Source organism: Neolamprologus brichardi, chromosome 7 (assembly GCF_056152115.1).
Source record: "Neolamprologus brichardi isolate AB-2024 chromosome 7, ASM5615211v1, whole genome shotgun sequence".
Taxonomy (NCBI): domain Eukaryota; kingdom Metazoa; phylum Chordata; class Actinopteri; order Cichliformes; family Cichlidae; genus Neolamprologus; species Neolamprologus brichardi.
In genome coordinates, this window is record NC_142110.1 from 57,478,766 (window position 1) to 57,492,516 (window position 13,751).

The window sequence follows — 13,751 nt, forward strand, 5'->3', positions numbered from 1 at the left end:
CTGTTTGAGTTCAGTCTTGGTCTTAAACTCCAGAGAATACCACCTGGTTCAATTTTTTCATCTGATTATTGGGAAAACAGTTTTCTTCTGAGAGATGCTGCTAGAGCTGAAATAGAGCCCAAAGAAACAACAAAGTTTAGTGCCTCTGGATTTTCCATGGAAAATTGTTTTATCACTCACTCAGGTGACTGCTCCAGTGTCACGGATGAGTGATGAAAATATCTCCCACTGGAAACCATTGTGTCCAGTTGAAGTCAATCGACTTTTTCAAGGAGAGTTGTTAGATGCTGTGCTCATGAGGACAATGGGTTTTAAACTTGCAGCACAACACAAAGCTGAAATACTGGATCAACGATCAAAACAGATTGAGCAGAATGTAATATCCTGATATGATGACACATCACACATGATCCAGCATTGTTCTAAGAATGCAAACTTTCTTATTGGAAGTTTCCACAGCTGCCAGAAAGGGACAGATTTCTGGCTGGTCTTAATGAGTGGTCGTTGCTCTCTTGTTTTCTCTGGAATTGCTGCACGGAGGATGTAACACCCATGATAAGCACTGAGGTGTATGTCCTTGTCAGAAATGAGCAATGCTCAGCTTCCAGGTAAGGAGAAGTGGAACCAGAAGATATTCAAATGCATCTCTCCACAGCTGCTGATGAATTCTACAAAAAACAAAGTTTGTTAAAAACATTTGCAGGTGAATCACCACTGATTTATCACTGACATCCATTTACTCAAAAATTACTGACAAGTGGACAACTAGAATATATAGTTTATAATTTCAACATTGTACTGTAAAAAATGGAACTTTATATGACAAATGTGGTGTGGTGCTTGTGGAATTTTTAACAAGGACCCTAAAAAACTTTACAGTACTCATGCTGCCACACTTCTGATGGCTAGGTGTGCAGTTCCTGCTTTAAATGCATTCACTTTTAAGATTAAGAAATCTGATAAGAGGCCAGAAATGTTTGAACTTGCTTATGAACGTAAATCACTGAGGCCGTCTCTCCTGCATGAAGTCCAGGTGCTGGTTTTCCAGTGTGTGCGTCTGATGGCCCAAAGCTGACTCAGAGCCGTAACACCATCAATGGCTGCAGTATGGAACAGGTGTGGGTGTGTCCTCATCTCCCAGAGGAGTCCAAATCGTCATCAAACAGCCCTACAGACACAAAAACATGTGAAAATATAAACAACCAGACTATCAGCAGTGATTTAAGTACTTTAAGACCTCTGTGAAAATCATTTACAGTATATATATATCACAGGATTTAAGGCCTTTATGATCACAGAGCATACAGAGAAAAGTACTAAACTGAATCAATTTCAGCTTTCGTTTCTCATGATGTATATTGTATTAATAATTACATTTCATTATCTGTAGCTTTACCACACATTTGCCACACAGGTGTAGATACTGTAGGTTCAGTGAATGCTTAGATTACACTGATTAGAATATACTGGACATTCAAAGCTAAGATTCAGCGCACTGTGTTACAGGCTGGGATTTGATGAATTCATCATATATACAACCTTTGATCATCGTTTATGTCCAGTTGAATGAATCTGCACTCACATATTAAATGAACTGAAATCAGTAGTGTGATCTCCAGTCTTTATATGCTGAATGAGAGAACTGAAAGCTGTTATTTTAATCAGCCTGTTTCAGTTGTTTTAACTCACAAGTATCACAAAGTAATGTGGTAACATCTGGACTGACGAGTTTACTGTCAGCATTTTAATCGCTAGCTTAAAGGCTATAGGCTGCAGCCGTTGCTCTAACACTGTATAAATGTAACAGGCCTCAGTGCTGGTTCTAATAGTTTGAGCTGCTTCCAGCTTTATTTGTGAAGAGCACAGCAGCTTACAAAACACGTAGCTAGCTCGTACAGCTGCGACGTAAAACTTTCATAAGCTAAAATGACCTTAAAATAATGGGGCTACGTGCGGTGATGCTAGCGTTAGCCACGTTAGCACGTTACCTTCACAGGTGGTCAGACTTTGTAAACAGGCACTCAGCCAGAGGTTGGGCTCTCCCTTTGCTGCAGGGTCCCTTCATTCTTCACATATCCGTGTCGAGCCGAGTGTAAATCCCGAGGCTGAACGGCCTTTGTACAAGCACACAGGCTTCTTAGCAGGGCGAAGTTATGAGCTAGAAACATCCAGGCTGGCAGACAGCCTGTGTCTGACCAACCAATCAGAGAGCTCCTTACATCCCACGGTGTGGCTCATTTGAATAGCAGCAGGTTTTTTAAAATGAAGTTGTTAATCCAACTGCTAATCCAAATGCTAATCCACATGTTAATCCCTGAGCGAACAGGAAAGGGAAATGGATTTTGAAATGCAGTTTATTAAAGTGCAATTCGAAAAAGGTTTTTGAAATGCAGTTTATTAAAGTGCAATTCGAAAAAGATTTTTGAAATGCAGTTTATTAAAGTGCAATTCGAAAAAGGTTTTTGAAATGAAGTTTATTAAAGTGCAATTCGAAAAAGGTTTTTGAAATGCAGTTTATTAAAGTGCAATTCGAAAAAGGTTTTTGAAATGAAGTTTATTAAAGTGCAATTCGAAAAAGGTTTTTGAAATGAAGTTTATTAAAGTGCAATTCGAAAATGTTTTTTGAAATGAAGACTTAAAAAGCATTTTAAAAATCAGTTTATTAAATTGGAATTCAAAAATGAATTTACAAATGCAGATTTTATTCTACAATTCATTAATTAAGCACAGGATTTTTTATTTCGATGCGCGTGGCTCTTGTGGTCCTCCATAGTTCGCAGCAATCCTCATTTGTTTTAATTCTGTGCCGTGCACAGCTCTTGGACAGGATGATGCGCTCCTTATATTCCTCTGCGCTTTCGATCTCCATTTCCAGGTCATCCAGAGCTGTTTTACGTTCTATTTCACTATCTAAGGCATACAAGCTGAGCTCCTTTGCCGACAGCATTTCCAGTAATGTGCTCAGATGGTCAGTGTCCGGATCTGGTTTAGCCATTTCGGAGTCAATTTGATGTACAAGTCGTGTGGTAGCACCTCTTATCGTCCCACGTTTCCGTTTTGTTCTTTCCATTTCTCTCTGATGCTCGTCATCCGCCACTCCCGCAGCTTCGGCAGCGGCGGCTCCACGTAAGTCCTGTTCGCTCATTTCTCCCGGGTTTCGGCACCAAAAAATGTTGTGGCGAATCCACTTAGGCAAAAAAATGGATCGGACATCAGTTGTAGAAATGATAGTCTTTATATAATGCTTCAAAAATGGGAATGTACAACAATTAAACTTCTCGACATCAGAGCAACATATAATGGCTTCCCGAAACTTTCTTTGCTAGCTAAAAACCCCAGAGTAACTTTCGTCTACCACAAAGGATTCTGGGAAACGCCGTTTTCTAATGAAAATACCTGTTAAATGCTCCCCTTTAGCAGAAAATTAAATCTATAATTAACAGCTCTCACTAAACATGTGACTAACACTTAAATCACTTACAAAATAACCAAAATGCTGTTATCAAACAATAAATTGCAATAAAGTTTCAACATCTTCTGTTCTTTAAGATTTCAGTGTCCTTTTTTTAGTATTTATACTGCTATACAGCAAATAAAGCAGAATAACTGCTAATTAATTAACCAAATTTATTTTTCCAAATTGTAAATAAATATGGTTTAAAACAGTGCTTTATGATGCTAACATGATTTACTTGGCCCACGAAGGTTGTGGAGGTACTGCTTTGAAAGTGGATACTTACATAAGTATCCACTTTAATTGTGTATCTAGATAAGTATCTAGATTTAATTGTGCAAATTTAATTGTTTTAACCCTTAGCTTCTAACAGAGCAACCTTGGAAGCAATAACAGGAGTGATCTGCTACAGTCAGAGAAGTACTACTGCTCAGTGGAGGGCTCAAGGTTAGGAAAGAAGGGAAGCTGAGCTCCTGAAAAGTCGCAGAATTCAGGACTTCAACAAACCTCGGGACAAAGTGGTAACTAACCGTTTGATGGATGTTGCTCTTGTTTTGTCCTTTTTTTTGACTTTACCATTTTTCTGTGCTTGTTCTTTTGCAACTCCTCGCACTTATATGTTTAGATTTTATGCTTTATTTATAGTGTGTTGGTTTTTATTGAGGGGTCATTGAGATCAAAATCCTCCTGATCTCCTCAGCAGTGTGTCCCCCCCCCATGCCAGAGAGCTAGCAACAAATCCCTGGAATATACAAGAAGCACCTCATTCTTGGACAAGAAGGATGAAACTGGGGCAAATCCCTTGCCTGAAAAGTTCCTCGACCAATAAAAGCACCAGTAGTGTTTTGGGTCTCTTCATGGTCCAGAAGCCATAAAGGGACTCATATATTGTTTCAATATAAATTAATATTTTATCCCCTTAACCGCAATCAGAATTCTGGCTCCCAAAGGATTGGTTGTTTGCCCATGTGGCACACCAGACCGTTCTCACTTCCGAGGCTTAATATACTGACGATTTGACAAGTCCCGAGGCGCTTTTGCAGAACGCGAAAGGTGACATTCCGCGTTCTTATGCTATGCGCCAGGTTATGGATGAAATCCAGTAGAATGACGCTTCTGCGGTCATACACGTTCCAGCTGTGTATTCCAGCCCTAACCATAACCTTATCCCTAACCTTAACCAGCACTTTAACAATGTTAGATATTGTTTTCCAAAGCAAGTTAAGTAAAACGAACATACATTCATTCCAAATATTTCTCATGGTTCCTCATTTTTCCAATGTCATAATATAGGGATGTGTGGGTGCCCGGAGGCGTAATCACCTAGCATAAAATGTTACGCTTTGGGAGTGAGAACGTGTTGGGCACACAGATTGTTATCAATAAATCAAATACAGCTATTTCAGGTATTCTTAATTTGTTGTGTGTATAAAGCACAACTATCCACCATGGGTAAGAATAAAAAGCTATTTAAAGATACTAGGGACAGGCTGTAGACCTGTTGCAACGCTGGATGACCGGAATGGACTATAAGACTATCAGAAAGAAGTATGCTGAGAAGGTGACAACTGTTGGCGTGCTTTTTTAAAAATGGAAGACATATAAATGAGCATCAACTGTCCTTGGTCTGGAGCTCCATGCAAGATTGTGCCTCATGGGTTGTGGATAATCATGAGAAAGGTGGTGGATCAGATTAAAACTGCATAAGAGTCGCTTGTTAATGATCTATAGACAGAACAGCAATAGTCACACACTAAGCAGACTAAAATCTACAAGGCACATTGCAGGCCCATCTTAAGTTTGCCTGTGAGCAAGCCTACTTTCTCACAAGTAGGCTTGTGAGAAAGTGTTGTGTCAGATGACACAAAAACCCAACTCTTGGCATAAACTTGAGCTGCTGTGTTTAGAGAAAGAGAAATGTCTAGTTTAACCCCAAAATCCCCAGAGTCGAGCACAGAGGTGAAAACATTATGCTTTGGGTCTGTTTTTCTGCTAAAGTTACAGGAAGATTTCAATACATTGAGGGGCCATAGGATGGGGCTAAGTACCTATAGAAATTTTATGGACAGAGGTCAAGCTTTGAGTTGCCAAGCAGTAGTCGAGAAATCTACAGGATGACTGTTCATTTCTTTGTAAGTGAGCAAACTTGAAAATTCAGGAGTGGAAAAATTAATTATTTCCCCCCACTGTACATTAAAATCAAAAAGCATTTTTTGTCAAATGTTTCGTTAAAATCAGAGATTTTTATAGGTGACTTAAGTTAAGTCACTATTTTTAACTATATTAAACTGACAGTACATGTTATATTTGAAGTGGTATGTAAGAAGGGGGTAAGATGCTAGAGCAAGGGCCCCCAATCCCAGTCCATGAGGGCCGCTGTCCCTGCAGGTTTTAGATCTCACCCTGGGTCAACACATCTGAATCACATGATTAGTTCATTACCAGGCCTCTGGAGAACTTCAAGACATGTTGAGGAGGTCATTTAGCCATTTACATCAGCTGTGATGGATCAAGCACACATCTAAAACCTGCAGGGACACCGGCCCTCGTGGACTGGGATTGGGGACCCCTGTGCTAGAGAGCTGCCCTTCTTGTCAAAAGGTGTCAGAATCTGAAACCTTTGATTCCGAATATGAATGAGTATCTGTTTACATTTGAACAGGTAAATATCTGTCAAGAAGAGATATTTCAGTGACTATGTTGCAATGCAATCTACTGTAAGGCTGACAGATGACAAGAGTCTGAACTACTTTGGTGAGCCTTTAGTCAGTGCAAACCAACTGCCACTAAGCAGCAAAAAACTTATGGCAAAGTGGAAACGCTAACCTGATGGTGGCATTGAAGAAAATCTGAGGATTTCTTGATTGTTTATTTATTCATTTATCTATTGTTTTCCAGAACTGCAAATTGCTTTGTTAACTAGTAAAAGTTGCATTTCCTGCAAAAATACTGGGTGAATGCCATGTAGTGGAAATCATGTGCCAAAAACAGCTGAAGAAGCGGAACAATCTGCTGAAAACAGCTGAAGAAGCTGAACTGTCTGCTTTATTTCAAAGGGTACACTGAAGAGGAGCGAGAAAGAAAAAAAAAAGCAGAAGGAGCGAGAGTGGGAAAGAAATGCGGCAACAACCACAAGTAGGATTCAAACCTGTGCTGCCCACTCTCAGGGTGCCTGCTCATCTCAGTGAGGCAAAGACAGATTTCCTATCCTGAAACAAACGTAATTCATGGGAAAACGGTAAACGGTATGAAAATTAATTATTTTACAATTTTTCCTTGTTCGTAAAGTGCTTTGGCAGTCTTAGGCAGTAGTAGACATTGTAGACAATGTTAAACTTAATCATCATCTCGGCCTCTGATGACCTGTTTGCTGCTGCCTGCCGCTGAAAGGGAGTGGGGAGAGGGGACACTTGTTTTGCAATTTGGCATCATTTTAAAAAAAGTTTACATTTCTTCGCTATTAAACAGCAGAAATTAGGCTTTCTTGTTGGAGGTCATTTTTGGAGAAAAACAAAACAACACCCGACAGCACTGTACATGACTTGTCCTTAATAATCGAATGAATAATTCAGAAAACAGAGATTTGAGAAAGAAAACTGTTCTAGAAGTACACTGAGAGAGAAAGTTTTGATCTTCTTTTGCTGCTGCAGTCAATTTTGGTTGGAGAGTGACAAAACCTGCAGCATCATAATCTAGTGCAAAAAAAGACATAAACACAAAGCATGGACACGACGCATCAGAATCAGTAAGCTGTCAGCTTTCAGCATCAACGCGTCCATGTACATGCCGTCAGGTGATAAAGCTGACATTTCACTGATGCGTCGGGTCCGCACTCTGTGTTTACGTCTTTGAGTGGAATCCGCTTAGCTGTTTTCATTTACTGTTAGCGTGTTGGTGGTTGTTGAAATAGTTTTGTGAGGTTTAAACTGAGATTCTGGCCTTTCTGGCAAAATACATTTATATTTAAAAGTTGATTCAGGATTTAATGAATCGATATCACTTTATTCAAGCTACTCACCACTCTCTATCTGCCTGCACTTTCAAACGCACACACGCAAAGGACTACAGCAATATCTGAACCATGTCCAATTAGAGAGGCCCCGCCCCTGACTATCTCTGATTGGTTTAAACCATGTTATGGGCATAATGTGTGTCTACTGTTGACCACGCAGAGACTTTCAGGAGTTGTGGAGACTTTTTTTTTGTACTAAACAGCTGGTTGCACCAGTGCGACCTAGGATTTTTTTTAGTCACACCATTGAGAAATTAAGTCGCATAAGCGACCAAATTGGTTACACTCTAGAGCCCTGTAGCTGGCATTAGCAGAAATAGCAGAACAATTTAAAATTTGAATGGTGAAAATAACTACTCCCACAGTTTTTGTGCTAAGTGTCAAAGATTAAAGAAACAGGAACTCAGTAGGTTGAGTGAACCTACTGACCATCACCAAAGTGACGCTCACCCAATGAGCTTCACTTAGGTGATGTTAACAGAAAACATTGTGATTCCACTGACATGCAGATACCCAGTGCTATTAGACTATGAAAGTCTGGATATCTGGAATACGTGTCATTTTCTGCTTCTAAGTTTTATTTTTGACCCAAACGTCTGTCTCCTTTAACTTGCATGTTAAAGAAACAAGACTGCCTTATTTCATCTGTGCAATACTATCAAAATAAGGAACACATTTTAGTAATGCTGAAAAACTAGGATGTGAGGGAGGCTATATGTCTTCCATTTAAGCTTCACTTTATTGGCTCTCTATTTTAAGTCATTATCATTTATCTTAAATAAATCCTAATAAATCTCCCCAAATCCTTTTGCTCTCAGACTGCAGGTAAACCTGTAGTTCACAGAGTATTCCAAAGTAGAATGGGAAGCAGAGTCTTCACACTAAGATTGCTGGGGATCACAATCCACTGTGCACTGCTCCTCCAGATCCTTTGTTTCACCGCTTTTTTATTCTCCTACTGCTCTAGAGGTTTTTTTCTGGTTAAAAGAGACTTCTTCAACCCCATCGTCACTCAAGTCCTTGTTCTTAGTGAGTAGCTGGGGCTCTTGCTAATATTGCAGATCACGCGTCCTATAATATAAAGCCCCTTAAAGGAAACTATTTTTGTGAGTTGGCACCATATAAATGAATTGCAACTGAACTAAAAACAATCACATAAAATTATAGGATATCATGATGGGACAGTCCAATACTAAGTGGGACTAGATGATACTGAATGTTTTTGTACACTGTGATTTTGATAGTGCTTGTGAATAAATTCTGACTGACTTTACCAGCAGAACCGGGTGGTTGACCTGCCAAAGGTGCATCTAAAGACCTCTGTCTGTTCTCTCTGTCTCTATCTCTGTCTCGGTCTCTACGGTGGTGGCAGCGACGGTGATGGTGATGGTGATGGTGGTGGGTTCTCTCCTGGCTTGGTTTTTCCAGGGTGTAGTCTCTTAAGTTGACCTCTTGGGGCCGCTGTGGGGTCACAGTTGAGGCTGAGCGCTTCATAGGGCTGGCATCAGGGACAGACTGAAGGAGGAAGACGGATATAGAAAGCCAGTCAGTCATTTTAGAGTTGTTTTCCCCCCCAGCTTCATGTAACAACTGCATCTAATTATTTAATCCACACAGTAATTGCCCACTGCTTAATCTGATGAAGAAAATACATTACAGCAGAAATGTAATAATTTGTGTTGTGTTTTAGAATAATTGACTGTTGTCCCACATGACACAACAAAGGGAGTGAAAACATTTTACATTTAGCTAAAGAATGCATCAGTATTAGGAGCACAGGGCCAATCTGCCCATACAACTCTGTCTTAGTAAATAGTAAGTAAGTATTAAGACAAGACAAGACAAGACAAGATAAGATAAGACTTTATTGAGCCCACGACGGGGAAATTAAAGGCAAAGGACCAGGTGTTTCACTCATACCAGTAGGAGCTGATTCATTCAGCTGATTAACCTATTTTAAGATAGAATTAGTTTCAGGTTTTATAACTTTCTGTAGACTTTTCACATATATGGAACACCCAACTGGAATGATCTGTAACAGAAAATTTATATATATATATATATATATATATATATATATATATTAGGGGTGCAACAATACTCGTATCGATATTGAACCGTTCGATACAGTGCTTTCGGTTCGGTACGCATATGTATCGAACAATACAACATTTTTAATTTATTTTATCAACTTTCCTTCTGACGGTGCTGTCTGTGTTGAGCGCTCAGTGGATCTGCGCTTGACAGTGCAGCCTAGGCAGAGTAGTCGAACACAGATTCACTGAGCGCAGGGCAAGCTAGCGAGACAGAAGTTAAGCTCTCCTTGCAACATGGCAAATTGAACCTCCCCCACCCTCATTCAGATCTGGCGTTTGGAACTATTTTGGTTTTCATGTGATGTATGACCCTGAAGGTAAGCGTGTCATGGACTAAAGTAAAACAGTATGTTGGATGTGCCACGCAATGCTCAATTACATGGGTGGGAACTAGTGTGTTAGCGCAGTTAGCTCGTTAACGTGTTGGCTGTCCAGCCCCACACACGGGGCAATCCGCGGTAGCTCGTTAACGGAGATTTGCCGTGTTGTGGCGTTAACCTCATTTCAGATTAATGCTGACAGCACTAGTGGGAACACAACGAATATGACTGCACATTTATGCCGACATCATCCTAGTGCAAAGACAAGTGGAAGCAGAGAAAAACAACAAGCATGCATGCTACAAACTTTACCGGAGTCAGCGGTTAGCACATGATTCTCCTTATGGGGACCTGATATGTTTAATATGCTGCTGAGAATATAGCCCAGAAGAAGCGTATATTATAGCTTTTATTTTGGAAAGAGCCATTCCTCTGTAATAAACTCTCTTTTCCAAAGATGAGTGATTCCTCAATCAGATACAGGGCTCGCAAAATCGCTAGCCCGACGTCCCGGGGCTAGCGATTTTTCCAGTCGGGCTGCCCTGCCCTGCCCGTCGGCCTATCGTAGGAAGGAAAAATATATGTCAATGCTTTTGCATTCTTTCGGAAATGTAGCTGGGTAATTATGTCATTGGCATCGGTGAGCCACTGTCAGTATGTGACATATTGAAATCGCGTTTGAATTTGCGCTTGTTTTTTGCTTTCACTTTGCAATCGTGCGAACTGTGTATAGAGAGCGACAGCACTGATTGGTGAGTGATGATAATTTGCGCACCAATTCCTCTGACATCATCTTATCAATCGTTAGCTTACTATGCAAACATGACAAGTGAAATCTCCCGCAGCAAGCTTAAACATGCGAGAGGTTGATCGCGCAGAGAATCGCTGAGCGTTGTGTGAGTGCGTGTGTAAAAGCAGCAGGATATATATTTTAGTTCTGCTGAACCAAATAAGACAGGTCAGGGTGAAGAAGTGACAGCCAAAGAAAAGCTTACCACAAAACGGAAACGTTATGACAAATCAGACTATAAGGCAAAAAGAAAGTGCAGCTTTATGGTTTCATGGACAAAAGAATTTCTGTGGCTGCAATATGACGAGCTAAATAACCAGGGCTGCACATAAGTGGTCCACAGGTGCGCATTCGCTGTCAAAATAAAAAACGCGCACAAGATAAGAAGTTGCAACGCCTGTTTGCATACATAAGGTTTTCTGGAGGAGGACAGACATTTGTTTAGAACTCTTAAAGATGTCGAAGAAGCTCCTTTAAGCAGTTACTTTGGTGTTCCTCCACCTCCAAAGAAATGTCAGGAGTCCGAACCACAAAAGAAGCGCGTATTCTCGGACAAGTGGTTGCAGGAGGTGAGCTGGCTTCAAACAAATGATGAACGCACAGAGATGTGGTGCAGAATGTGCTGTGAAAATTTAATAAATGACAAATGAATAAAAAGGGATGAACATTTTTTTTGTATCGAAAAAATATCGTACCGTGACACCAAAGTATCGAACCGAACCGAACCGTGAATTTTGTGTATCGTTGCACCCCTAATATATATATATATATATATATAAAAGTCTAAATTAATAGTGAAGGGTGAATAAGACTTTTGAAGAGACATCTTCTAGTTCCAGAAAAAAAACTCTGTATTTAGCAATAGCTAAAAAAAACAAACAAACTGATTTTCAGAGGTCAGAAATAACAAAGTACACTAATGTGTAAAGTACAGATATAGATGTAGCTAGCTTTAGCTAGCACTGTTTTTTAAATGAAGAGATGGAGCTAATTTTGTCCGAGATGGAGAAAGATACGAAAGACAGGACAGGAAGAAGAGAGGTTATACTATATTTAAAGGTAAGGACTGCTCACTGGTATTTGATAAACTAGAAATGTAAGGCTTATATTGTCACGGCGGGGTGCGCCGGTGTGAAGAAGAGGTAGACCCAGATGCAGACAGAACTAGGTTTCCAAAAATAAAGCGAGCCTTTATTGTGGCTGATGGCATGACAAAAACACCAGAGAACACTGAAACTGGGAAAACTAAGGAGACTAAGAACACTGTGTAAACTAAAAAGACTATGACACTCTGTGAAAGAACTATGAAAAAACTATGAACACAGAGTAACTAGGCAGGCTATGAAACAGTGACACAATAACAAAAAAGATGAGGTAAAAAGATGAGGTGAGGATAACAGACGATCTGACACCGACTGAGCAGAAACACACGGATTAAGTACACATAAGGAATGATCAGGGGAAGCGGAATCACATGGGGAAAACAGCTGACAACAATTAACATAGTGACAGGACAGGGGACGTGAAGCTAAATACAATAAACACAAGGATCCTTCAAAATAAAATGGGAAACATAACGAGACCCAGACATGACTCGAACTAGACAAACAAAGAAAACTTGGACATGAAACATGACAGATAAACACACGAAGACTTAACACAGGGATGAGACAAATGGGGAGCTTGATAAATCTGTCAGGCGTTGTGTGGAGGCGAGGAAGAAGGAACCCAAACGCAGGACTCACAGGTAGGTGAAGACTGGTGGATGTTTATTATAAGGAGTGGAGGAACAGAGGGTGAACGGACACTGACTGGCTGGAACACTGAATGGCTGACTGACTGAGAGAACACGGGGAGGACAACATCACATGAACATCATCAATGACACGACAAAGAACGAATAGAAACAGAAGACTTAAATACACAGACTGATGAGGATGGTAATGAGAGACCGGTGAGTACACAGCTGAACATAATCTGGCTAACGGCACGAGACGAGCTAACACAGGAACAAACAGGAAGTGACGAAATAAACTGAACGTGAACAAAACGGAAAGCACTGGGTCACCGACCCAGGAACCCTGACAAAATCATGAATTAAAACTGTGACCTAGGCATGACAGAATGTAACTAGATAAACTGAAATGAAACTAGACTGAAAGGAATAACAAAAACATCAAGAAACTCAGAATACTGGGTCACATGACCCAGGACCATGACATATATGTATGTCCTCATGTTTTTAAATCAGATGCTGAGAAAAAAAAAAGTAATGTGGACAACATGTGTTTATTAAAGGTTGCATGAAAATACTCTGTAGCTTAATGAAACAGATTAGATTCCTGTCCTGTGTGATGAATTTAAAGTAAAGAACAGTGTGTGCACACTGGCTGTGGTTTCATGGTCGGAGTGAGGTTAATCAAATGTAGCAGAGATTCATTTGAATTTTAGCTAATGATGCTTAGATTCATTAAATTTCACCTTCATACCAACTGTGTAGTGTCTAATGTAAAGAAAACATAAACAGTTTACAACTCATGAAACATCTGCTCACATCTTGTTGAATTCAGTTGTGTATATTCACAAAGAGCAGCAGGTCAGTTGATCACAGCCTGTACACTAAGAAAATCTACTGGAGCAACACCAAGGCGTTAAGAGGCCAGCCAAGACATATAATCTCTGAGTGTATTGGGTCTGCCCTGGGGCTTCCTCTCGGTAGGACATGCCCGGAACACCTCAGCCATGAGGTGCCAAGGAGGCATCACTGCCAGATAATCAAACCACCCATATTGACTAATTTCGATGCGGAGGAACAGCAGTTCTACTCTGAGCCCTTCCTAGATGGCAGAAGCCCTCACCATATCTCTAGGAGAGAGGCCGACCACCGTTTGCAGAAAGCTTATTTCCGCCGCTTGTATCTGCAGTCTCATTCTACCCACTGCTCGTGACTGCACCGTGTATCATGCAGGTAGATCGTGGGGTGGATGAGGTTCGCCCTGAGTTCCTGAAAGCTCTGGATGTTGTAGGGCTGTCTTGGTTGACACACCTTTACAATGTTGTGTGTAGGGGTGGGTTTTGA

The 13,751-nt window shown here is 40.5% G+C and overlaps 1 protein-coding gene and 1 long non-coding RNA gene across 2 annotated transcripts in view; both read right to left on the minus strand.

Moving 5' to 3' along the window:
• LOC148102245 (voltage-dependent N-type calcium channel subunit alpha-1B-like) overlaps positions 1-13,751 on the minus strand; it is a 224,611-nt gene that overhangs the window by 14,518 nt on the left and 196,342 nt on the right. The window contains exon 37 of the mRNA XM_087842717.1: positions 8,741-8,981. Within this exon, the coding sequence (XP_087698843.1) occupies positions 8,741-8,981 (241 nt within the window). The remainder of the gene's footprint in view (positions 1-8,740; positions 8,982-13,751) is intronic.
• LOC148102247 (uncharacterized) lies at positions 381-2,131 on the minus strand. The gene is made up of 3 exons (XR_015719309.1): positions 1,989-2,131; positions 988-1,168; positions 381-668 (listed from the first exon to the last, which is right to left on the minus strand). It is a non-coding gene; the product is annotated as an uncharacterized LOC148102247 (long non-coding RNA).